The sequence below is a fragment of the Lytechinus variegatus genome, chromosome 3, assembly GCF_018143015.1.
Source record: "Lytechinus variegatus isolate NC3 chromosome 3, Lvar_3.0, whole genome shotgun sequence".
Lineage (NCBI taxonomy): Eukaryota > Metazoa > Echinodermata > Echinoidea > Temnopleuroida > Toxopneustidae > Lytechinus > Lytechinus variegatus.
In genome coordinates this window covers 10,379,219-10,406,743 of record NC_054742.1, presented here as the reverse complement: position 1 = coordinate 10,406,743, position 27,525 = coordinate 10,379,219, and the positions used below count along the sequence as shown (strand labels likewise).

The window sequence follows — 27,525 nt, the reverse complement described above, 5'->3', positions numbered from 1 at the left end:
TTTGCCACCCAAATTGAAATTTCAACACTCAATAAGCACAACCTTTACCTTATTTGTGCCAGCTGGATCTGAGGACACAATATAACTGAATCTGAACAAAAGTTTATATCAGATATCTCCAGCATTTTTTTCACTAAGGTTTTGTCATTGAAAGTTGGTTTACATTTCATTTTTCATTTAACACTTGTTTCTCCACACTTTTCCCAAGCTTAGCAATGATTAACAAAATGAAAATCAAGCTTAAGCCATTCCATGTAAATCACAGCTCAGTGTAAAGCAAATATCGTCACGATGGCCTCGGTGTGTGGGGGAGTGGGGTGGGGTAAAATGCACTCTTCGAAGTGTTTTGGGCAAGAAAACAAGTCAAACAATGTAGAAGATATCTTCAAATCAATTTTACTAGCTAAATTCCATGTGTTCTTCATGATTAAGGGCTACTTTTATTCGCATAACTATTTTAAATTTCTGCGCAAATCATTTTTCAATAACTTTTCAAAAGTAAGTGGTGCTCACTCAAGCGGAAATATTTTTCGACAGTTATATCGTCATTTGCTTTAATGGACCTGTACCAATGTTAAAATGTGGAACAATCTTCAGGATATTACAAATGTATAATTTTACAGGATTTTTTCAAAGTGTAAACTTTTTTTGATACGCACTGTATAATCGGTGTTGTGCCTAAGTTGCAGTCTTATTGTAATTGCGTATATGATTTTTCTTAGTCTGTACTAGTTTAATAATGCATGTATTGGAATATTTTGAACACGAGGCTGCACCCTATACAAACTCCTTTTTTTGGGGGGGGAGCCTTCTTTCGTTTCCCGATCCGTTCTTAACTATATATTTCTTTGTAAGTAGAAATGTACTATATGTTCCTTAAAATAGCAATGCCAATAGGATGAGATAATTGAGACTTCAATGATAAAATCATTAAAGAGAGATTTAGTGGCAATACCTTTTTAATATTAACCATTTCAGAGTTTTAAGAAGTCATGGGGTTGATTTGCTCAATAAGCCTACTGGTTATTGCTCTGCTCTTAATCAAAATAATACATGAAAAAATAATGCATTCAACCTGTTATAAAAAATCCTGTTATTTTGTTAGTTTGCATTCGATTTCAACTAAAAATGTAGCACCTGACGTTTCGGAAGGCTTAAAAATGTATTTTGCAATAAAATTATTAGGATTTCTAGGATTTATTTTTTCATGATTCACGTAAGGGGGGGGGGGGCAACTGACAGACACTCTGTGTTGCCTCCCATTGACTGTGTGTTATATATAATTAGTGTAAAATGTACATTTTGAGAGAGCTGATAAAAACAAAGAGAAGACGTTATGAAAATAGTATTAGTCGTAGAAGTAATAGTAATAATGTTAATAATTATAATGACGATGATGTTAATGATAATACAAAAATATAATATTACTACTAATAATAACAATAGTAATAATAATGATAATAACGATAATGACGAAAGTATAAAATTTCTCCTTGAAATTCGACTTATTAATCAACCATTCGTGTAATAATGTATTTTTTCTAATATCCTCCTTTCTGCATTTATATAGGCGAAATCAATCTTCTAACACTAACAATAGGTACTTGAGTATCCCTCTATAACCGTTGAATGCATTTTCCTATATTGCATGTAATGATTGCCCCTAGATGAATAATCATCAAAAGCACTGTCGTGATTGTCACTGTCAGATTCACCATCATGTAAAATAAGTTCATTCAAATCAATTCCCCCTGTAGCCTCGTCTCTATCCACATTCACGAACTCAATAGGAAATCCAGAGTCTTGTGATTCTCCATGGTAATTTCCTGACCAGCTTTCTAAGGCACATATTAATTCTGTTCTTTCTGTACATGGTTCACGTCCTGGTAAAAGTATGTTATAACTGGAAAGCGATGTAGGTTTCTCAATATCCTGTAAATTAAACCACATTAAATCCAGGTCTTCTAACAAACTGTATGTTCGAAATTCTCGTAATTTACATGGTATGTTCCATTCCGAACACACCTTCGAAAAGAAACACACTAAATGCCTGTCTTTTCCCCTTTGCCGTTCACTCTCTGTAAGTTTTAATAGTTTTTCAAAATTATTAGAGTGTACTGTTTCTGATGTCTCTGTAGAACATATCCAGATTATCTTCTTGGCTTTAACTGAAGCGCTTTCAAGCCACTGCTCCCGCTCGTGATCAGTCATTCCTTGCGTATTCTGCGTTGGAAGAACTAGACTGATATCACCACGGGTTCTTAGTAATCTTGCCAACATCTCAACAAGATTTACAAACTGACAGTTTTCTTCGGAAAAGGCAAAGAGGATATCATCAGAACCCAAGCTTGAACAAGATCTGGAGCGTTGATCTAATTGAAATCATAAGAACAGGAATAATGCAGGAAAGAGAGAGGAGACAATGGGTATGGTATAGTAGAAAAGGTGAGGATTAAGAGTAGATGTGTATGGGAAAGGAGAAAAGCATGAGAGGTAATGTTAATATCTTTGATCTATATCGAGGCATATTAAGGGTTGTGCTATTTTTCTTTTTTTTTGGGGGGGGGAAGAAAATTTTGAGGATAATGAGCATAACTGAGGGCTCCTTTTAAGACACCAAACTGTGTGCGATACATACCAAGAAGGTAATTACCATAATATTTGTATTAAGTTTGAGACGAGGTTTTATGGTGACAATGCTATAGTCGCCGGAATGTATATGTCATGAAATCATTTTAATGAATATTTTTATTGAGTATTGTCTAAAAAGAAAATACATACAGGCATAGTAGTTTGAAAAACTAAATAATCAATAGCTGGAAAATAATTGTTGACAAATCCTGCTAACAATAAAATTTTATCCAAACTTTAACAGACTGTTAGAACATGACTTGAGAACACACGGTTTAATAATACCCCATAAATTAAAAAAGAGTACTGTGTGGTAGGGGACATGAATTCATTTGAGGTGAATAAGGCTTACCCTGATGTTCTTTAATTCTTTTACAACAAAGACAAATCGCCAGAATTATGATGACCAACAGAGCACCTATAACAGCAGCACCAGTGACCCCTTTCCATATATTGCTATCATCAATGGATTCTGAAAAGAGGAAGAAAAATCTTATTTTAGGATATTTTCATGTGTATTTCAATAATATACATTTATAATATTAGTAATCATACTTGCATATTCATAGCGCTTACCGCTCTCTTTATCAGAAGTCTTAAAGCGCTTCTATTAAGAATGGATTCCTGTTAGGTCCCCCGTTACCTCACATGGGTTGAGTGCAACAAAATATGGATACATTTCTTGTTGGAGTAAATGAACTTCTTGAGTAGGACATAAACCTCTAATTAAAGAGACGATAGTTTGAACCACTATGCTCCATGGCACAGCCGAAAAGTCCATATACCACAAGATGAGAAAATGCAATAGGATACCAAATTTGCATATTACATTATTTTGTCTCTTCCACGGAATGAAATATTGGATTTATCGTTTAATCAAACATTCTGAACGCGAATACTGAAATTTTCGGGACGTCAGTAACACTCTGTAGAGTGATACATATTTGTTAAATTAAATTAAGTTCAAATCAATTCGGTTTATTTGATAGAAAACAGAATACAATGCCTTAATCCGAAGACTAATTGTGCAAAGTTTACATTGAATATTATTTACATTTGAAGATTGTATATACTCTTAAAAAATATTCACATATAAATGAGAAACAGTTTGTTGATTCAGTTATAATTAAAATCATAATTGTAAGAACCATAAAAGTAACAAGGAACTCACGGACACATGTATGGTTATTCAAGTTGAATGTTCCTTCCTGACATTGACAAAAGTAGTCATCACCGAGGGGTATACAGGAGCCAAAAGGTTCACAAGATATGGATTCACAGGTGTCCCCTGTATAGAAATATAATCATATATTATTCTCTTGATATTTGATCTTTCTAGGATGAAATTAAATATTTCATTTATGCATTGTCAATTTTGTATGACATCATTTCATTTCCCGATTTCTTTCCAACCTGCCTGAAAAAAATCTTGAATGAGAAAAGACGACCTATGACTGATAGTACAAACTAAATATGATAAATCAAGGCTTACTGGACTATCATTCTATAAAAAAAAAAAGTGAAACTGAATATAATTGGATTGAATTTATAGAGCCTTGTTTATAATCAGGCTGTTGAGCAATACAAAGTAATATGCTTCAGGAAATCAAATTCTTGCGATAAGTGATCTTTGTAAAGAAAAAAAAACATAAAATAACGAGAATAATAAATAAAAAAAATAATTCAACCGATAAGACAATTTTATTTCGTTACCATGAATACAATATCTGTTCATCCTGAAAAGACTAAATTTTAAAATTTTCATAAAACTTACGGATACAAGTGTGGTTGTTGATGTTAAGAGATCCCTCCTGGCACTTGCAATGATAATCTTGACCAGAAGGAATACAAGATCCAAGAGGTCCACACGTATTGACCTTACAAGGATTTTCTGTTATGAAAAATAATAGACACTTATGTATCGGATCATTCATTGTTTCAAATTTTCACTTAATGAAAATGTATTATACACAGCTGAGTGAGATATCAGTATAGGCTATGACCTAGTTACAGAATCTTCCGATCACAGTCATCAAATCATTATGGCCATGTTGGCTGCTCTGAAATTCAATGTGTGCACTAAATGAGATGCTGCTTTAAGGGATGCTCCGGGCTGAAGATATTCAAATCTCTATAGAGTAAAATTCACAGAGCGAAATGCTGATAATTTTATCAAAATCGGATAACAAATAACGAATTGTTGAAAGATTTGCATTATTCTCGTGAAACAGTTCTAGACATGTCTTCATAAATATTCAGTAGGTGGGCTAATGATGTCATTTTCTTGTTCTTTTGTATATTATTATATGAAATTAGGTTTATTCAACAAATTTCTACTAAGAACTAAAACGTTTAGATTGACAACTGATTAAGTGCATTAGTTGTTCCTTGCTGCTACCTATTTTATCGTAATGGAGACACATCATTTATGAATTTATGAAAAATTAAACAATTATGATTTCATGTAATAACATAAGAAAAGGAAAAGTGGGGATGTGACCTCAGCAGTCCACCTAATGAATATTCATAAGACATGCCTAGAAATGTTTCGCCGGAATAATGCAAATCTTTAAAATTCAATAACTTCGCGTTATTTGTTATCCGATTTGATTAAATTTTCAAATTTCGTTCTGTGAATTTTACTCCATTTATTTACATGCTTTTCACACTGTACCTTTTTTCTTTAACCCCGGGAAATTGGTGGGGCTAAGCCCCCCCCCCCCTTAGCCCCACCAATTTCCTCGGGTTAAGCTTAGCCCACTCCGTTTTCACACTACGTTTTAGCAAAGTGGGCTAGCACGGTAAATATAGTACGGTAATATCTGGCCCTGCAAAAAAAAGCATGGTTAGCCAGCTTTAATTATGATGCTAGCACCACAATTGCGGTGTTTAGAGATGCAGTGTGAAACGAAACTGGGCTAAGGAAAAGTGGGGCTAAGCAATGGCTAATCACAGAAGTCGAAATTGCACGTTAATTACGCTCTGTATGGCAGAAATCATCAATATTCATAAGCTGTGGGATAGTCCGAGGTTAAGGAGCGTTGTGGCCCAGTGGATTAGTCTCCGGACTCTGAAACAGAGGGTCGTGGGTTCGAATCCCAACCATGCATGGCGTAATTTCCTTCAGCAAGAAATTGATCCACAATGTGCTGCACTCAACCCAGGTGAGGTAAATGGGTACCTGGCAGGAATTTATTCCTTGAAACGCAGCGCGCGTAACAGCTGCACTGCTAAAGCCAGGGTTATTATGCTGCATACAGTAGAGCGCTTAGAGACTTCTGACAAAGTAAGTATGAAGCGCTATAAGCAAGTATAATTAAGGCGTTAACCCCCAATAAGCAGATAGTATGGGGTTAAGAAAGACAGTGTGAATAAAAAAAAATTGTATGGGGTTAAGGATAGTCCAGGGTTAAGGATAGTATGGGGTTAAGGAAATGCAATGTGAAAAGCATATTAGATATAAATATCTTCCGCCCGGAGTATGGCTTTAAAACGTTCGAGAGTGCACTGGGGTGCGATACCCTGGTTATAATGAATGTTGCAAGGGTCAGTATGGTAATTTCTTCTTTGATTGAGATCCATCAGACATACAGATTCTCTTCGTTATAATCATTCCCAATTGAAACCAATAATCCTAATTGTACCAATTTAATCAATGAACAGTTGGTCCAGTAGGGACGATCCTAGACAGATAGGACTGATTGAACCCATCGTTAGTAGGAAAAGAAGATAATAATAATTTGATTGACATTTAATGGATGTTCAATATTGGTCATTCGCCTTGGTAGGGACTGCCATATCTAAGATGTCTTGGTAATGAGTGTTCTCTGGAATGAAGAGTTTGCTTATCCAGATAATGGTCGCTGCTGCGTCTTTCCTCCTGTATCTTGGCTACCTGTTGGGATATATGCATAGGGCTGGACTATCCCTAGATTTGAGGCGCTTAGAACAGGAGATGACATGAAAGATATTGGTCTTTGAGTAAGTATATGAAAGAAAAGACAGATGATCTCCGGTGAAGATCTGGAAGATTTTCCTTTTACACTTCATGGTTTAGTTATTAAGTGAACTTTTTGTTTTCAAACTATATGTGTAATTCAAAATAGTCCGTCAGAGAAGATATTGTATGTTGCGTTATTTTCTTAATGAATATAACCTTACAAGACAAGAAAAGTTGGCCTATCAGTATTGTGATTGCATATTGCATCTTTCAGCTGTTTCAGGATCTCCTCTGGTCTTATGACTTGTCAGTGATCAACTAGAATAGTATTTGTGGTCAGTCATCGAATGTTCATTTTGCCTATAGGCCGTTCATTTGCAGTAAAGGATTTCCAACAGCATGGATTGTCAACATGGAATGTCTTCTAGTGGTCTTTCAATTTACAGAAGCTATTATGTATAAGCTGCAGGGATGTCAGGATAACTTGGGCTTGCAGGAAGAGGAAATAACCAAGAAGCTGAAAAGTCAAGACTTGGTGAAAACCACAACACCAGAAACCAATCTTTGCGACCGGAGATCATTAAAGGGTCAAACAGACCCAAGGATTAATGGTCATTAACAGATCTCAGAGATCAATGAACATTCAACCGATAGGCCTTTGCAAAATCAGTCCATCGTGTCCCTTAAAATTGGCCTAAAGTTTTGCAGGAAGATTTTGGCAAAGGGCAATTCATAATTTACTTACGAATACAAGTGTGGTTGTTTACTTGAACAGTCCCTTCCATGCAATGGCACACGTAGTCATCACCACGAGGAATGCATGATCCAAGAGGTTCACAAAAATGTGTTTCACAAGGGTTCCCTAAAAGTAAAAAAAACCAAAACATGATATGAATTTTGTGACATGGTTTTGTTTCTGGTTGATATAAACAATGCGGAAACAGTTGCTGAATGCCACAATAATGGACATTTCAATAAACCTATAGAATGATCATGACAAATGGCTGTTTTGTGTAAGACCTTCATTTCAGGTAACACTACCTTTGTATGTTTTCATGGTTCACCATGTTGGCTTTCATTATAAAGTGGTATTTTTAGCACATCTGCTATTTGTGTCATATGCAGGGGAACTGGAAGGTTTACGTTGGTTAATCTGATAAATTTATAAACAAGAAATAGTATTCTGTAAACTTGTATGACTGAAGTCCTATTTCACCTTGAAATACTACATTTGGACCACTCGTACGCATCTCTTCCTGGCTGTCCTTTCCTGTTATAATCTGTAAATTACAAGATGAAAATTATCAATGGTAAGCTTAGGCAAAAAATATAAGTACATTTAGGCAAGACGGTTACAGGAGCTGACTTAATGATAATTCCCCACCCACAAAATCTAATTTTCCGGTTCCATATTTATTTTTGTTAATAAAATAATAATAGTGATAATAATGCAATTTCTATATAGCGCCTACAAAAATTTCTAAGGGCTTTACATCATAAAACCTAACATCACTTATCATTTTAACTACCTTACATAACTAAATATCCAACGTAACAACCTTACTTATCTAAAATACTAACTTACCCACGGGCATATTAACTGTAAAAAAATCATACTATTTACGGAAGAGATATGTCTTAAGTGCTACTTTAAAGGAACTTAGAGAAGAATGTGATCTTAAGCTAAGAGGAAGAGAGTTCCAGAGTGTAGGAGCCACAACTGAAAGAGCTCTGTCGCCATGGATGTGGGAGGTTGCCTTGGGAACAACTAAAAGGTTCTTGTTGGATGACCGCTACATTTTACATGCATCTATCATGATTTATTGATCAATTCAATGAAGGAATAACATTAAAATTATGCAATAGATTTATTTTACCAAGATCTTAAAAATATCACTAACCATTACAGTAATAGTATCTCCTGGGTTGGCATTGATCTCGTAGTCGATGGATGTAGTATTCACAACAACGCCATTAACCTCAACAGGAGTTAAAATCATATCATCCTGTATTCAAACAAAATAACCATGGATAGATTAAACTGTAAACAAATAAAATTAGATTTTTTTGGAAATCCAATTCCTTTAGTTCAAGGATTTCAGTTTAGGCCTACATGGCAAAAAACAACAACATTGTAATGATAATAAAAGTCTGTATATGCGTTCAGAGAAAATATCGAGTATAGGGGAAGTTTAGAAAGAACTAATGCTTCGGTACTATTCTTAAAAATATTTCAGCAGGAATCGAGATACCGGGTTTTCAAATTAAGGGCTGAAAGTATTTCGCAAATAGGAATGGGATCGTATATAACATGTTCAATAAAGACTATGTTTTTTTGTGGAATAAAGATAATTTGAAATGGATTATTATGATTTCCTTTGGAAAACAAAAATTAAATCATTAATATAACACTGATTTGAATCAAAAGAGAAAAATCCAACAAACATAACATTGAAAATTTCACCCTAACTGGATGTAAAATAAGAAAGTTAATACATTTTAAAGTTTCGCTTATTTTTCACAAAATAGTTATATGCACTCGGTGACATGCAAATGAGATAGTTGATGATGTCCATCAATCACTATTTCTTTTGTTTTATATCTTCTTATTTATATAATTTTTGATTTTTATACAATGGCAATATGGACCAACTTGACTGAACCACAAAATGATAAAAACAATGGTAATGCCTCATAATCAGGAAGGAATAAAACTCCCTTCACATGACAGTGAGGAGAAAATTAAAATATTTCATATTCAATTTAATAAAAATACAAAAGATATAGTGAGAGGATGATGTCATCATTCGCCTCATTTGCTAACCTACCAGGATGTGCACCCAACTGTTTTTTTTTGAAATTAAGCGAAATTTAGAAATGTATTCACTTTCTTATTTTACATCCGATTTTAATGAAATTTTCTAAGTTATTCTGGTTGTATTTTTTTTTAGTTGGAGTGGACTTTTCCTTAAAAGTTATTAGTTGCACATGGTACAAAATCGTTTATCACATTAAGTCTCTTGCAACATTATTAAATTATGAACTAAAAGGGTTATTTCGTGGTTACAATCAAACAAGTTATCTTTAAATATTGAGAAAAAAAATAATTATATTTCCAACTAGAGGCAAAAAATACTGGATAAACCTCTCGAAAATGTTATGGATAATAAACATTTGAATAGGGTCGATAATACATCTTTTTTAGGAATAAAGATAAATGACTTTCTTTCCTGGAAACCACACATGATATACATTATGTTCACGTATAACATCTCAACACTCCTTACGATTGAACGGTTAAAAAATATGGAATAACCAACAGAAGATTTTAAAGAATGCTTTAAAGCCACTAGATGTAAAAGCAAACTAAAAGATTTACATATTCATAAATATAAACAGTTTTCCTTAATATAGGTACGTCCTTGTAATTTCAAAATTGATAAAATGAATGCTTTTTAAAAACGCTTTGTTGTTTATTTAATTGTTTTATTTTCTTACAATGTACAGATAACAATGATTGTTTAGGATGTACAAACCATAGCTTTCCTGTTCTATGTAATTATTTTCCATTGTTTCTTATTCTTGTCTTAATTTAAACAAATTTTTATTCTATATCTATGGGCTCCTGGTGATAAGCTTCTTAAGGGACCCACCCCTTATGTTAAATATTTCTTTTTATTGTTTTTACACATGAAATGAAATAATGAAATGAATGAGAGGAGAGAGAATGGAAGTATGCACTACATTGAAGAGCAGGTGAAATCATGGATAGTACTAAAAGTGAAAGTGTCACAATTTTTGTTTTGTTACATCATGACAATGGTTTAAACAAGAAACTATTCCGCGATTATCTTATATTGAGATAAAATACAAAGGCGAACAAACATTTAAACGTATATCTGAAACTCTTCAGAAACTATTTAAATAAGGGTGAATGGTGTGACGTCACACCTTCGTACCCTACATGCCTATCGGTTAACAGTGTTAATTTTATATAATTATCAGAACTTTTTCTTTTCCAGTTGTATAATCAAAGACAAACTATTTTGGAATTCTATCATACCGCGTAGATGATATGTCCGTCGATGAAGATATTCCCCATCAAGCTGTATATATAAATCCTGTATAGATTTATTGAATAACTAGCAGGTGCGGGCGTAAATGTCAGTCTGAAGGTATTATATTCTGGAATGGCTTGGTAAAAGTCAATAGATGGGGTCCATTCTTCTGAAATATGAAGAAAAAAAAATCAACGAACCAAGAACATATTCATGTCAGATGATGCTATTAATGAATACATATAACATGTTTATATTATTTTCCTTTAATGGTATTTTAGCCACACACCTACCGATTCCACTCTTTTATCAAGTTTAGTCACATAAAATGGATAGATCATATTAAAGATTAAATAATGTTTCCAACTATTCGTTAATAAAAGCCTGGTGAAACTGAAAGAAAATCGCAACAATTATAAATAGCCGCTCAGTGAGATATGCCCTCATGATGGGTCATATAAGTTCGTTTTCTGAATAAAAAACATATACGATATTCTATAATAATGATAATAATAATAAAGACTGATTTATTGAGCACGTAATAGAAAGCTCTCTCTATGCGCTTTATAATGTAAGACATAAATATACATAATATAAAACAAAGTCACTGGAAGAATGCAAACTAGCTAAAAGATGAAATTACTGATACAGCATGAAAATAAAACCAAGCATATTTAAATCAAAGTTAACATAAGACATTTGTCAAATTTATTGTCCACAATAGGAATGCGTGTTGACAGTGATTTCGGAAAAGTGAGTTTTGATCTCAAGATTTTATACGTATTTCATTTTTACCGTCAGTATCAATCTTATGTTACCTATATAGATATGCATTTCATTTCCTATTACTAAAGAATAGATGATAATATGCATGTGCTCGTTTCATTTTCATGCTAAAAGGAGGTGTGTTAAAATAAAAACATTTGGAAGTTTATGCTCCATGTTTTTCTTTAACAAATTATATCAGAAACGCACAATAACCGCTTACCTCTTGGAATCATTTCACAATATTTATCTGTCCATGTTCTAGCAGGATCGTTGCAAACTGAGAGATTTAAAAAAAAAAATCAATTACATTTTCGTCCTTACTATCAGTTTTACATTTGAACTTCATGATTATTATTTTTTTTAATTATGATACAAAACGCCTTCCTTGCAACCGACGTGGCTTAACACCTGTATTCAGTTTTCATGAAGCTAATGACTAAGTTTAAACTTTTTGCAAATTGAAATAAAAGGGTTCATCATAAATAAAAAATGTGTGAAAGAAGTGATCCAAATCTTATATTAATGGGTACAAAAAGTATATTTTGCGTAACAAGTCGCCTTGGTAAAATATTATATCTATCTTGACGCGGCAAGTGGGGCTTGACGAAAGAAACAAGTGAACAACACATGCAATCAATATTTTGGCGAAAATCCATATACAACAGATTACTGCGTTTCAAAGCTTAAATTTATAGGCCCGTATTCTGAAGTCAGGTTTAACTGAGACTGTGGTTTAACTATGTGCTAAAATTATGGGAAGCCAAAAGTGTCAAAATTTGTCATGTTTCTTATGCTTACTGTGCTCTTTCCTGATTCATCGATGGTGAAGACAGTCGTCTACTTCCTACACAATTATGAATATTTTGAGAGCCAAATGAGCTGGAATATGATATCTCTACTGTTAGTTGGCTATCCATACTTAAACCACAACTTTAAACCTGAGTTTAAGTTAAACCCGACTTCAGAATACGGGCCGTAGTGTCACATTTTAGTTCTTTCACATTCATGTTAAATTTTCTGATATTCAATTTAATATTTTGCTCTTTATCTAATATGATACACAATATTCCATCCACGCATCTCACAATAACTATAAACCATCACGGTCCTGTGAAGCTGCAGGGGATGCTGAACACTATACACCAACATTTGTACAGGAGGTGCTGCGTATGTATAGGCAGCACTTCCTGGGAATCGGATTGATGTGATAAAAAGTATAGTTATTTGACCTAAACCACCTTCGTTTTAGAGCAAGAAGTTTTTCTTGTTAATTTGTTTCTTAACAAAATCACCTTCAATGTGGAGAGAGAACCTTTGTTTTATCAGCCAAACAATGCGAGCAGAAATCTTTAAATGTACTGACCTAAAAACTGGAATTTACGTAAGGGACACTTGTAGAAATTCATGTACTGGTCAATACATTTCTATAAAAGAAAATAATGCGAGCAATAATTCACATAATTTTTTTGCTTTAATTAAAATAATCTTGACGTCATTATGGAGTTTCTCTTTAATAATAATACTTTGCTTTAGTGTCTGTATTTTGAAAGGGAATATGGAGTAGTATACGGAGGTGACAATCTTACCAGGTACTCTTACTTGCATTGTGACAGTCTGATCGTCTATTAAGGTACAGTCTTGAGATTGGTATGGTAGAGAACGGATTTTTAAAGTATACTCATTTGGTCCATCATCACTTATCTTCAAATCACAGAAACAGTCGAAATGAAAAATCCTCTGAAATATTAAAGAATTGAAAGAGGTTAATGTGTTTCATGGAACTCTTCTTGGACAGCTTCATTAGAGGACTGATCTTTTGCTATTATCATGTAGATTATTATTATTATTCATTCTGCATTTTAAACAACAAAATGAAACAATGAAATAATGACATTTCAAAGTACTTCAGAATAATTAATAAAGGCATTTCCCCGTTGCAGTTCCCGAAGATGTCTGAACATTAAAAATCCTATACCCACAGGTCTCTTCGTTTGACTTCAAACGGAATGCCTATTACATTATTTAATCCAATACAGAAAAGCAATCAAAATTTCAATGCTCAAATTCAATATTCTACAATTGATAATATTTTGATACATACTCTCTTAATATAGTCTACTCTAGTCAAATTAAAATAGATACCATATCGGAAGGCTATTTATGAAATCATATTCAAGTTTTAATGATAATCTATTATAGTGAATAGAATTCTAGCATTTTTACTACTATTTATTAGCCACTACAGGTCGGGGTTGTGTGCTTATAAACTATTTTTTTTTCTATTTGTCCACACATTCAAAGAAAAAAGATAAAATTTCTTTGTATATACATCAATCATGGCCACTATATGACACATCTTCAGTTAACAAATAATTTCTCTTTTTGAATTTTTTTTTTAGTTTGTTGGAAATCGGACATGTAAAATGACATTTCCATTAATTATTTTCCCATACATGGGCCGCGTAGCCATCTTTATTCAACTGAATTTATATTTTCACATCAGGCAGTTATGACTTGCTATGACCATGATACAATGAACAATTCTTAGAATTCGAGCGACAAATTCATATCAAGATTGTTGTTTTAGGGAAAATGAAACTACATAATTAGATTTGATTACCTATCGCATTGACCCTTCAGCATCCTTATATAAGAAATATGGAAAAGATGACTTCAAACGACTTTATAATCTTTTGTCATTATTGAAACTTAGCTATACCCGATAAACAGTCATTGAAAAGACCAAATAAAGACTCAAGATTGATTAATGATGAAGGTCTCCATGCTACGTTGTTGGTTTACTTTCGAATTCACTTCATTATGGACATAATAAATTACATCCTCTTGATATATTTTGTGTACTAACACAGTAGTCAACGTGTCAAGTTTTTAATCTAGACATGAATTATGCAAACTTCGACAATAATTCCTGGACGATTTTTGTTCAAGAATTTAGTGTATTTTGTGCACTACTGTTTAGTAAAATTAGGAATAAATTATCGCATTATTTTCGAGAAACATCTTCTAGTTCAATCTTTGGATTTTTTAAAAGTTTTTACTCTTTTTTAAAAATATCATTGCAACAAATCTTAATTGATATAAGACAGATTGAATTATTCTCTGACCCCTTTTCTATATTGTTATAGATTGCATGGTGAGCAGATAAGAAAAAGAGATATTACGATTTAAAGAGCAATTGTATGAACTGGGATATTATAAACTCACATTTTTATTTGGAGCTGTAGAGTCATAAACAGACAAACGGTTCAATCCTGATGTAAAATTCAATCTATAGCACTCTTTGTAGCCACCATTCCAATGATCTTCCAGTGTGAATATCAATCCTTCTAGATTGGAAGCACCTAGAGTATTAAAAAACATGAAGTCCGATGTACAAACCCCAATTACCGTATACACATAAATTTTCACTATAGGGGTAAGTAAATAAAAATTGAGTAAACATACTTTGATAAACATGATAGAAGCAAAATTAATCACTACCGAATTTTCTTATTTCGAAATGGATCTCGTGTAAGTTGGGGTATTTTTTGTCATTTTCATTCTTCTTCTTCTTCCTCTTCTCCTTCTAATGAGGATTACTTATATTACACAAACCAGTCTTCCAACCATATATAATACATCATGAAACATGGAACGCTAAAGTAAGTTACGAGTCCAAATTATAGTTCAAATTAAACAACAAGATTTATTTTTTTCAAAATGCCATGATTTCTCAAAGAAATTAGTTTTAGTAAAATGATACACTCTCAATGATTAACTTCTGTATAAACATGTGACTAATAACTAATTTTTACTTTTCAAAAGTCAAAGTATTAGTTTCCATGCCAATAAAACGTTTGATGACCTTATTATCACAAGTTCAAATATTCTAATACAACTAGTTTCCTTTTATTTCTTCTGGTAAATAAATGAAAATAATTTTTTTCATTATTTAATTATAATTCTAAATGCCCTTGTAACGCATCTAATCAAATCATTGTCTGGAAATTTGTATTTTCTTTATCTTCAGTCTGTCATTTTTAAGAAACTTTAATAGCGGAATGCCTAAAACCCACTGCGATTTCAAATGTATTTCCAAGGTTCCAAAGTCATCATTGGTGCAATGTTTAAGATGAATACACACTAATAACCTTGCTTACCATTATAATACACTTTTTTTATCCGGCACCATATACTACAAAACAGCTATTTATCATGTTGTTTTAATAAATAAACTCGATTAAACATATTACAGTTTTAAATAGTATTGTCTTCTCATGAATGTATTATGAAGAATTATAATAAACAGTTCATAAAGCCCTTTAACAAAATTAAATGGCATGCTGTTTGAAGGTAAGTTCTATTGTATAAATGGACATGGGCCGATCAGCATGGGTTCCAAGCATGAATTCAACATAGTGTAGATGCGATATTGCGTGACATAATTATGAAAGATTGTCATACAATGAAGCTATAAATTTTACTGGATCTATTCATGTGCAGAACTGGAGTATTTTCAACAAAAAGCCACAGAAGTAAATTCAGAAATCATGTAGGAGTTTTCATAAGCCGCAACTTAATTATTTGCGTTGTTTAAATGCCGTTCTGATGTGGACTCCGGCTGGTGTTAAATTAACACCACCGTTTTTGCAGTGTAATTATAGTGCAGCTTGCAAATCAAGTTAAAAAGCAATAAGTATAGAATTTTGAATCTTCTAATTATGTATGCAAGATATGCTATTTATTCAATTTTTATTCGTTGCAGATTTCATGAATTTGGTATATACTTAATTATTCGAAAGGTGGATTTGTAATCATTTAGACAATCAGTGGCGTACCGTGGGCCATCACGGCATGGGCGGGAGGCACCAGCAAAAATTTTGAGTCACTTAGCGCGAGCTGAAAATTTTGATGATTCAGACCTAAAACGGGACATTATATGCAATGTTTGTTATCATGATACGTGGCTGTCTCGCTAAACTAAGACCATAAGTATTTCACTAGCCAAATTAATGATGCGAGCGCGAGCTGAAAAATGTTTCATATTCAGATCAGAAAAGGACATTTTAAGGACTGATTTTAGGAATTCATGAAAAGCAGACATATCTCACCAATCCACTCATTCGAACGTAAGCACGGACTGGAATTTGTTTTGTATTAAGACTTTAAAATGGGGCTATCACTTTCAGTAGTCATGAAAAAAGAAGAATATATCATATACAAGGGGGCGATCCACACTTTACAAGCATTGCTTTCTAGTGGACCCCCTCATTTCCATTTATGCTCAATATTATACTGTTTATTATACCGTAAGAATGCTCGTCTGTAAAATTGTATTTGATTTGTATTACTTTATATTACTTTGTATTTATATGTTTTTTGAAAAAAATACATAAAACAATAAAAACTCGAAGTGCGATGAAATATATTTGGTGTATATTGACTTGATTTGACAACGTCAGGTCTCTCAAATACACTTGAAAAACTATAATGTTCCAAAAAATATTTGATCTATTATATCTAGTTAAACAGACAATGCGAGCACCAGGAACAATGAAGACATAGGCCCTGAGCAAATTAGGTTTCATAAAGATATAAAAAATGTTTCTTATGTAATTATATATATACGTTTCTCTTCCTTCTCCCCCTTTTTCTCCCTTTTCCATTTTTTCTTTTTTTTTGGGGGGGGGCACGTTCCCCCACGCCACTGAAGACAACAATAATAGAGAAGCTTTGTAAAAACTTTGAAAAAATGTTCATTTTTGAAAACAGTATTGTTGAAGAAATCATTCATGCTTCATGTAATATTAATTTTTATGTAACTATTACATGTCCTTATTCATCAATATAAAAAGAAAAACTTTTTACAAATGTTGTTACTACCCCCCCCCCCCAAAAAAAAACAATCTATTGATTGAACGGTACATAGTTTGCTAATTATTATTATCATTATCATCAGCATTATCATTAGTGTATAGGCTTATTGGTATGATGGTGGTATATCATTCTCATACTATCATTGTCAGTTATTGATGTTTTCATTATTGTCATCATCACTCTCAAAATAACTTACTATGGCGTCTGACTTCAAATGTGATATTCAGACAAGTGATGACGTCACCATTATCATCAATGGATCCATAAAAGTCAGTGTTCACTTCATAGACCTGTTCTGCATATTCTATGTCTGGACTTGGAGTATTGCCTTCCGTCTGACAGGTATCTGCACAATAAGAACGGGAATCAAACACGCTAGTTGTCTACTGAAAAAAAATATTTTACAGAGTTCATTCCCATTCCCTTTAACAATTATTTGAAAGTTATGTCCTATGACATTTTAAGCAGGATAAAGAGATGATACTTCATGATTTTGCAAAAACGTTGTGAGTTTATATAACATGGGCGTTTATAATTATATTACCCACAAGTTTCTTTTTACATGTAATTGAAGTGCAACTTATTAGAACAAATAAGTTTACATGGAAACAAATCATTTTGTCATAATATTTGTTTTTATATATTTTTTTCAAATAAATTTCATACATATTACATTTACTCTGTTTTAAAAGGCTGACTGCCATTTAAACAATGCTATTATTTTCTTTATTTTTTGGTGGGCAATATGGCCTTGGTACGAATCTAACAAGTTTGATGCTTGGTGTTACACATCTTATCATTCACCTCATTGTTTGGATCCGATGATAATCTAAACAATTAAATGAATAAAGCATTCAGTTTGACCAAAACCTTGTCGATGCACCTATTATGCCTCGTCGGACTATACAGCGCGACCCAAACCAAAAATTATATTGTATCGAAAGCATTGGTTCCACATCATTTCTAAATCAACAACGCATTTATTTGAATAGTTACGCATAAAAGCTGCCACATTTGCTTGAAAAACAAAAGTAGGCATTATGAAAATGAAGAAAAATAACATAGAAGAGAACTACTAACAGAAAATAGATATTGACCACAACACAACTAGGAATCTAAAACAACAAATATGATATTGGCTGCAACACAACAAAGAATCACACAAAATATATTGATATTGTTAGCAAAACAAGAATCCAAAACAGAAAATATGAAACTTGCAGCATTGAAAAATAACCGTGTATAATAATTGACAATGGGAATAGGGGGGGTTAAAAATTGCTCCTAAACATAGTTAAGACACATTTTGATAAAGGAACTTTGTGACTAAAATGTGCCGATAAATAAGTATGTTACCCCAAATTCTCTTACCAAAGTGTACAATTTACCAAAAATGTGCCTTAACTATATTGTTAAGGAGCAATTTACCCACTCCTTACAAACCGATTAAAGTTTCATTCAACACTAAATCAGAACATTTCAACGTTATATTAATGAAATGAGCATTTCCGCCGAAATTTATATATCATATCATTACATAATATGTCGTTACCATGCCAAAGCAAAGCCTATCATCCATCACATTGAAAAATGTGTCAAACTCCATGATCGTATATAACTCTGAAGGACAACATGATTATTTGATCTTACAATGGTGTTTTAATGAATTTTCAAAGATCTCTGAGGTCTTTCACGATTCCTGATGGATCTTTCAGAGGTCTTCGTGGTTTCCATGATCTCCAAAACTTTTTCAAACAGTTCAAAACAGTCTTTCAGAGGTTTTACAGGAAAATTGTCTTTTGATAGTATACCAGCAGTCTTTCAGTGGTCTTTCGATGAACTTTAAAAGTTCTTATTATTCTTTCCATGATCTTTCGACAGTCTCTCAAGATATTTGCAGAGATAGTGTAAGACTCATGGGAGATCATGAAAGACCAGGCAAAGTTCATGGAAAGAATTTTGAAAGATCACTTGCTTGTTGCATAAAATAACCCTGAAAGACCATTGAAAGGTCTTTATAGGACTAGTCTAAGCCTAGTAAGACAAGAGGTACCAATCACTTTTTTTTAGTTCTTTGAGGGGTGTTTCTGAGCCATTCCACAGAGAAAACAAATTTTAGTGATCTTGAAGGCTGCTTTAAGACCTTGCTAATTATTGGTCTTTCTCCCCTCTATGGAATGGGCCCCTTACCGACAAGTGCAAAAGTTCCAGGTCAAATTACATTTCAATAATACATTTTGTTAACAGTAATCCCGTCAGATATACACTCTATATATGCTCTACCAGTGCATTTTGTTATCAAACTTATCTAAACTATTAGTAATATACCCGAAATGCACCGTATAACGTAATACACAGAGGGGAGGGGGGGGGGAGCTGTGACTGTTATCAAGCAGGCCCGTAACCAGGATTTTCTACGGGGGGGGGTAAATCTTTCTACAGTTCGTCTAAAGAAACTATATACTTTTGAAAAGGCTGCCAAACAAAAAATCTGTCACTTAGGGGGAAAATACCTTTATATGTGGAAAGCTAATGAAGTCCACTTTCAGATGCCATCAAAAAGTTGGGAAACTATTCATGCTTGAGTGAGTACTACCCACTTAAACAAAGGGTATGAACATTAGGGTGGGCAGGAATTAGCCTTCCAATTTCTTTCAGTTTTTGAGAGGCGAGTGCTTTGGGACTTGCAAAGTTGAGGGTGTTATGATAAATTAATCAATCATTACTCATGATCAATTTCAATTGTTAGAGCAAATTTCATGAATAATTAAATTGAAATTTCATGCATGAGTGAGCGTGAGTTGCAATTCTCAGTGAAGCATTTTAACTTCAACATGTGGATCTCAGCAGTGTGTTCATTGAAGTAAGGAGAATAGGGGTGAGATAGGACTTTAGTGGGTGAAGTAAGTTGATGGGAAAAGGTCAACAGAATGTTTCGCCTCCCTTAGATCGAGACTGAATGCTATTACATGTATAAAATCTAGAGCGGATTGTCAATTTGATGATAAATTCTGAAAATTTGGTCATCAACTTTTACCATTCAATCAACATTTTATTAGTAAATCAACTCAATCAATGTGATTAAACATTCCGATTTTTCAATGAATTATCAATCAAACATTCAGCTTTTTCAATGAATTATTTCATAAATCATCATAATTAGTCAATTTTCCGGTTAAATTTCTTAGTAATCATTCAACAGAAAAAAGACCCATCAACCATTAGTCACTAGGCAGTTAGGTTTTGAATACCATCCAGGAGAAAGAGGGGTTGGAGGGGGAGGGTACATGATTTGTAATTTGTAAGAGAACACAAAGAAGAGGAATGCCCTTTTAACCCAGTCTTACCCTATCTGACCCCCTCATATGCAACAAGTACCATCACATTACTCTGACTCTCGGAGCAATTAGATCCACATAATAAACTTACAATGCTACATTAAAATTACAATTCCTGTTTACTCATGTACTGCATTTCAATTTATACCTCATGAAATTAGCTCAAGAAACCCAAACTGATCTCGATTCATCAGTAATATAGTATGTTATACACCCTTAACTTTGCAAGTTCTAAAAGACTCACCTCTAAACAAAACTGGAAGGCCAATTCCTGCTCATCCTAGCAAACGCTAGTCTCTCAGAAGGAAGGGGTAGAGAGAGAGAAGGGGGGGGGGGCTAAAGTGTTCTGTGGATCCTTATCTAATCAACATACTTCCCCCATCTATGTCCTATCTCATCCCTATTCTGACTCACATGAACACATTGCTGAAATCCACGTGAAAAAAGTCAAAATGATGCACAAAAAATGTAATTCATGTTCACTCATGCATTAAATTTTAATTTAATCATTCTTGAAATTTACTTTAAGAACCTAAATTAATTACGATTGATCATTGATTTATAACAACACCATAAACTTTGCAAGTTCAAAGGGACTCACATCTCAAAAACTAAAAGAAATTGGAAAGCTAATTCCAGCCAACCCTACTTTTCATACCCAAGCATGATTAGTTTTCTCATTATTGGGGTGTCATCTGAAAGTTGACTTTATTATTTTTCCATGTATATAGGTATTTTTGTTTGGTTATAGCCATTTCAAAAGTGTTTTTGAGACGCACTGTAGTTAATGATCAGTTCCGTTACTCCCCGCGATGGAGGGGGAGGGGGCAATAGGAGGGGAGGGCAGAAGAAAAAAATATCTACATTTTTCCGGATCGGCCGCTGAAATAAATAATGCGAGGGCAAGCTCAAACTTGTTGATAGTTTATGTATTAAGATCTGAAAACTGAACGCTTAAAGTATTTTACTTTTTGTAACGGGGATCAAGAAATTTTTAATATATTGACCTGAACACAGGAAAATTGACCTGTTTTTGCGGTGACTAATGAAGAACATACATATCTCACGAATAAAAAAATGGTGATATGCTAACCTGAAGGCTTGACATTCTAAGCCGATAATCAAGATGGGCATCTAAATGAAAAATATTGATACGAGCACGAATGAAATTTTTTAAATTTCGATCTCAAAATGACACTTTATGGACGTTTTGATAAAGAACATGACATGCATCCAATTAACAATATCATTGCAAATGCGAAGCGCGCGTTTTTTTTTAGGTTTAGACCTAAAAACTGGACTTTTCATTAACTTTTTGTGATAACAAAAAGAATGATTGTCTTGCTAAGTAAATGATGCGAGCACGATGCGCGAGCTGAAAATTTTTGATATTCCATTCTGCATCTGGACATTTTGAATAAAGAGGACGTAATTTTATTAGATATAATTTCATGTAATAAAATACAAAGGAACAAGTGGGGACATGACATCATCAGTTTCCTCATTGTATATTCATGGAGATATGCATAGAACTGTTTCACTGAAAAAATGCAAAGCATAAGGTTTTCCTTGTCCAATTTTGATTATGTTTTCAGTGTTTGATTTATCAATGTTCAAATTACATTACTTTCAGCATAGTGTACCCCTTTCTGTACCCCTTTACTGCAAATGCAGACCGCTGAAAATAACTGATCACTGTCGCCAGGGGCGTCGATCCATTTTTTAGATTGGGGGGGGGGACAAAATCATTAACGTTCCAAAGGCGCTCGATCGTACAAAACACCCACCCACACACACACATAATATGTATATATATATATATATATATATATGTATACGTGTGTGTGTATATATATATATATATATATATATATATATATATAAATGACTTATGAGACACAGACACGTATCACACCAACAAATTAATGCGAGCGCGAAGCGCGAGCTAATTTTTTAGTATACTGACAGGAAAAGCGTGCCTGTTTAGGACTGTTTGTAGTAACTCATGAGGAGGATACATATCGACGAGTGCCGAGAGTGAGCTGAAATTTCTTTATATTCTGACCTGAAAACTTGATATTCTAAGCATTTCTGGTACCAATGATTAAGATTTGTATCTAAAAGAAGAATAGATGCGAGCGCGAAGCGCGAGCTGAAAATTTTGACATTTTGATCTGAAAAAATGACAGTTTAATGGACGTTTTTGATAAAGAACAAGATATAATTATCTCGAAGCAAAGATGATCGCAAATCGGAGCAGGAGTTCTTTTGAGGCCTAGAACTGAAACGGGACATTTACATTCACCTATTTAATCATGAAAAGTATGGGTTTTTGCTACAGAAATGATGCGAGCGCGAAGCGCGAGCTGAAAATTTTTATATTCCAATCTGAAAAGCGGACATTTTGAGCACGATTTTGAATAAAGAACGAGTTGTGTATCTCCATCTTGCTTGCTAAACATTACAATCTTGTTTTTTTTAATGCATATCCGGAATTATGGGGGGGCAAAATGATATGTTTGCCCCCCCAATATTTTCATTGGTGGGGCGATCGCCCCCCCCCCCAGGATCGACGCCTCTGACTGTCGCAAGTCCAAAAGGTGAAGCTTTTGTTCAGGGGGTGATCTATTGTTTCACCCCCCCCCATTTTAACAGTATGACATCATCGATTTACGCCAGTGAGTGTAACTGATAATAGGCCTACTTTTTGTTTAGCTGTTAGCAGCGGGGCTCCGCGGATCCCAGAACCCCCCCCCCCCCGGTTACGGGCCTGTTAAAGGGGAATCCATCCTTCGTCATAACATATGTGGGAAAGGAGAAAAATAAAGTAAAACAGAATTATGGTGAAAGTTTGAAAGAATTCAGACAAGCAATAATAAAGTTATGGCTGCTTAAACTGAGATCCCCGAGACTATGCATATATTTTAAAATGGCAAGTGGATAAGTAAATTATGACAAGTGGCAAGGACAACTTTCCCATAGGCCATGTTCTTAATTATCAAGAATTTTTGGTTTTCTCCCAAGTACCTAATCCACTGGGGCAGTAAACAAAATATAACCCAGGTATGTCCTCATGAATCAAACATATAATTTGAAGTATATTTAAAAAAAAAAGACATTGGAAGAACTTTTGAAAATCATAACTTCCTTATTGTTTGCCCGATATTCCTAAACTTGTCTGATTTTTCGCTTTCCTTTAAAAACATTTTTTTTTATTTGGGATGGATTCCCCTTTAAGGAGTTAAGGTGATAATGTTCTTGGAGTAAAGACAAACAGGACACAATCATCTTCTCAATCATGTACAATACATGAAATCTTACCTAAACAGTGATGTGAGGAATCTGTTATAGTGTACTGGTACATGAATTGTTGATCAATCTGAAAAAAAAATAAAGAGCAAATACTACTACTAATATAATAATTATATCTAATTATAATAATAATATAGGCATATTTTCCCGGGATAACCACTTCAGTTCTTAAAACTGCATCTCCCAGCGGGCCCTGCTATTATTATTACCCCGGCTTTAGCTGGGCTGCCTATAGGTGCTCAAGCATTCAAGGAATTTCTTCCGACGGGATACCCATTCACCTCACCTGGATTGAGTGCTGCACAATGTGGATAAATTTCTTGCTGAAGGAAATTACGCCATGGCTGGAAATCGAACTCACGACCCTCTGTTTCAAAGTCAAAAGACTAATCCACTGGGCCACAACGCTCCAATAAAAATAAAGTAATTTGACAGAGGAAATTGTATTGGAATTTACTGAGCGAGATGCACTTTCGCGATTAGGTGGAGTCTTCAAATACTTTTTAAAATGAAATGTTAAATCAACATTTGAAAGATTGGAGGACTGACAACCTTTTCTAAATGCTGTATTTACCACTACAAATGGTTCGACCCAATGTTGGATTCAATTTTATGCAAGGTTTAGAAAAGGCTGTCTCTCCAACCTTTCAACATTTCATTTTAGCGTAGTCTGCAAGCACAGGCTTTGACACTTTAACCAATTACAGGTCTAGGGTAGAGTAGACGGCAAAGGCTCTGTCTGCATGTGTCGAATATAGTGAATCTATGCGAAAACCAAGAGTCTGTGCGTCCAGACTAATTTCAGTGTATCAAAATAAATGTTCCTGTTTACACCACCCCATAGATACATAATGAGAATATAAGATTTTTTTATGTATATAGCTTATGCATATATACATGGATATTTGGTCACCTCTCTTAATCAATTGGTCCAAACAGTTAAAATGCAAAGTTAAAATCATAAATAAAAAGAGTCCTCATCAAACTTTGTGAGGAAAATGATAAGTATTTTTGTTAAAGGAATACTCCAGGCCATGTATCTCAATAAATAAAGTAAAATTTACAGAGCAAAGCGCTGAAAAGTTGATCAAAATCGGATGACAAATAACAAAGTTATTGAATTTTAGAGATGTGCATTTTCCGGTGAAACAGTTCTTGGCATGTCATGTCCCCACTTTTTCTTTTGTATTTTATTATATGAAATTATTATTTCAATTTTTTCCTACCAAGAACTAAAATAATTGGATCGAACAACTGATTAAGTGCATTAGTTATTTATTACTGCAACTTATTTCATTATAATGGAGACACATCATTTACACGTGTGTGAGAAAATGAAACAAATATGATTTCATGTAATAACATAAGAAAAAGGAAAGACGGGATGTGACATCATCAGCCCACCTAATGGATATTCATGAATCATGATCACGCGCATACTGTTTTCAAAAAAATATTGCTTAACTTTAAATTTCAATAAATTCGTTATTTGTTATCCGATTTTGATAAAAGTTTCAGAACTTTGCTTTGTGAATTTTATTTTATCTATTTATAGATATAAATATTTTCAGCCAGGAGTATCACTTTTATATGATGCAAAAGATATAAGGTGCATGGTTCTTTGCATTAAGGAGGTACCGGTAATTTAAGCCATAAGGAAGACCTTGTTGCCATAGATTATACACTGTAAAAACTGTGGTGTTAAAACTGACACCAATTGGTGGTAATAGAGGACCACACACTGAGATGTTAAAATTACATCCTAGAGATTGAACATAACACCAAAGAGTGGAAATGTAACAACCATAGTTGTTGTAATAACACCTACAGGTGTAAAACTAACACCACCAATTTAACACCAGTGTAAAATAACTGGTGTGGTCCTCTATGTACACCGGTTAACACCACAGTTTTTGCTGTGTACATTGTCATTTTCAATCTCATCTCAGTTTGCATTATTCCTTGGGGAGTCTGTATAAGTGTACACATTTTAAGTGTAAATAATATACGTAGTTGACTGAAAGAAGCGGGCACAAAATAATTAAGATATTAGATGGTATTTGTTTTTACAGACCCGGGGGCCGTTTCATAAAGCTGTTCGTAAGATAAGAGCGACTTTAAGAATGACTGGTTAACCTTTCTTACGCACTAAACCATCACCAATACAATATACCACTTACCGCATGAAGGGATTACCAGTCGTTCTTAAAGTCGCTCTTAACTTGCGAACAGCTTTATGAAACACCCACCTGTTATCTTTTCCAAATTCTGAGCAAATACAATTTGATATTCTTGAATGCATATTTTCAGTCATTTCCTTATACAAGTCGGGTCTATAGTCAAATTCTGTCTTTAAGATTTCCCCTGTTTGTTTAAATATTCTTTTTGAGTGATTATTTTCGTAATCTTTTCCATGTTCTCTGCAAAGTGTGGGTGTTTTTAATGAATTTATTCGGGTGTATACGTTTTTATTTTTTTCCTTTAAATCGGTTTTTATCACAATTAAACCTATAATATTTGATGTTGACAAATCTGTTTCTTAAACAGTTTACAATTTTTCGGTGAGTCTACCATTAACTACTGGAAATTATTCAAACAAATATTACAATCATATTACACTATAATAAGCTCGCCCCCAATAATTATTAAGGTTAGGTGAAGTTTAAACATTTAATTTGACAAGAGCATTATAAATTATAGTTTTCTATAGGCCTATTGTTTCCGAATGATGTACATGTACGAAATAACATTTTATCTCAATATAGACAACGCGATTTCTGGACTTCCCCTTTTCTCCTGACGGATTTTGTCTTTTGTGGCTGGGAATGTCTGGCTTTTCATGCAATCTTTTGAGTTCTTTCGGAGTGCTTTATGACATAAAACTCGCTTTTGTTGTGAACATAGTTAAACCTTTTGGAGGGGAAAGGCGTATTATTTACGGCTAAGCCCCAATGCCCGCATGCATTATCTGTTCAATATTTGTTTGAAATATATCATTGTGATAAATGCGATTGGCCGGAATCCATGATAATCATCAAAATTATTCCCCAGGGATTATATAGATGTAAAGGTTACATTTTCTTGGTTCGTCACAACTATATTCCATTAATAAAGCAAATCTGCCAGTAATATTGTAACTGATGAGAATGCGTGTTTTTTTCATGGTGAAAAAAGTTCTTCATACAAAAAGAAAGATAACAAAATAACATTAAGTATCAACATAGTATACGATTGTCGTACTCGAATAAAAACACACAGTGGAAAATGATAATTATGAAATTAACTTACCACTCTCACGCTCCAAGAATAACTATTTAAACAAATATCTCCTTGCTGTGTTATCATTTTGGCACTACTTGCCTTCATCTGTAGAAATAAAAGCACCACTATGGTCACAATGGTTAACATCTTCCTTATTATGAATCTATCAAAGGGAAAATAGAAAAGAGTATTAAACACCTTGGCCATGCAACAGTACATTATAATGGTCACTCTATCCATACCCACATTTTGACTGACTATTCACTCGTTTTATGATGCTTTTCCAAGCTGTAATTTTCTGTTTTCAGGTTTCCCTTTGTTAAAATTCACTCTAGCATCT

At 33.6% G+C, this 27,525-nt stretch overlaps 1 protein-coding gene across 2 annotated transcripts; it reads right to left on the bottom strand.

The window, feature by feature from the left end:
* Window positions 1-601: 601 nt before the first annotated feature.
* LOC121410187 lies at window positions 602-27,525 on the bottom strand. 2 transcript variants are annotated; one of them, XM_041602098.1, is made up of 14 exons: window positions 27,213-27,525; window positions 23,934-23,991; window positions 17,471-17,620; window positions 14,623-14,759; window positions 12,984-13,134; window positions 11,618-11,674; window positions 10,635-10,798; window positions 8,473-8,577; window positions 7,788-7,851; window positions 7,317-7,433; window positions 4,406-4,522; window positions 3,803-3,919; window positions 2,984-3,103; window positions 602-2,372 (listed from the first exon to the last, which is right to left on the bottom strand). In XM_041602098.1, the coding sequence occupies exons 1-14, from the start codon at window positions 27,423-27,425 to the stop codon at window positions 1,591-1,593; spliced, it is 2,352 nt and encodes a 783-aa protein (XP_041458032.1). In that variant the 5' UTR covers window positions 27,426-27,525; the 3' UTR covers window positions 602-1,590. The 2 variants fall into 2 exon arrangements, with proteins under 2 accessions (XP_041458032.1, XP_041458033.1); XM_041602099.1 differs by having other exon boundaries at window positions 2,249-2,359; window positions 27,213-27,522.

Bases quoted from the DNA above. Each gene is read 5' to 3' on its own strand.
- LOC121410187 (XM_041602098.1), bottom strand. From the start codon at position 27,425: ATGGATAGAGTGACCATTATAATGTACTGTTGCATGGCCAAGGTGTTT. The intron at 10,799-11,617 runs GTAAGCGGTTAT...TTCATATTTCAG, and splicing joins TTGTGAAATGATTCCAAGAG to AAGAATGGACCCCATCTATT. The intron at 8,578-10,634 runs GTATGATAGAAT...GTTTGAATACAG, and splicing joins ACGGACATATCATCTACGCG to GATGATATGATTTTAACTCC.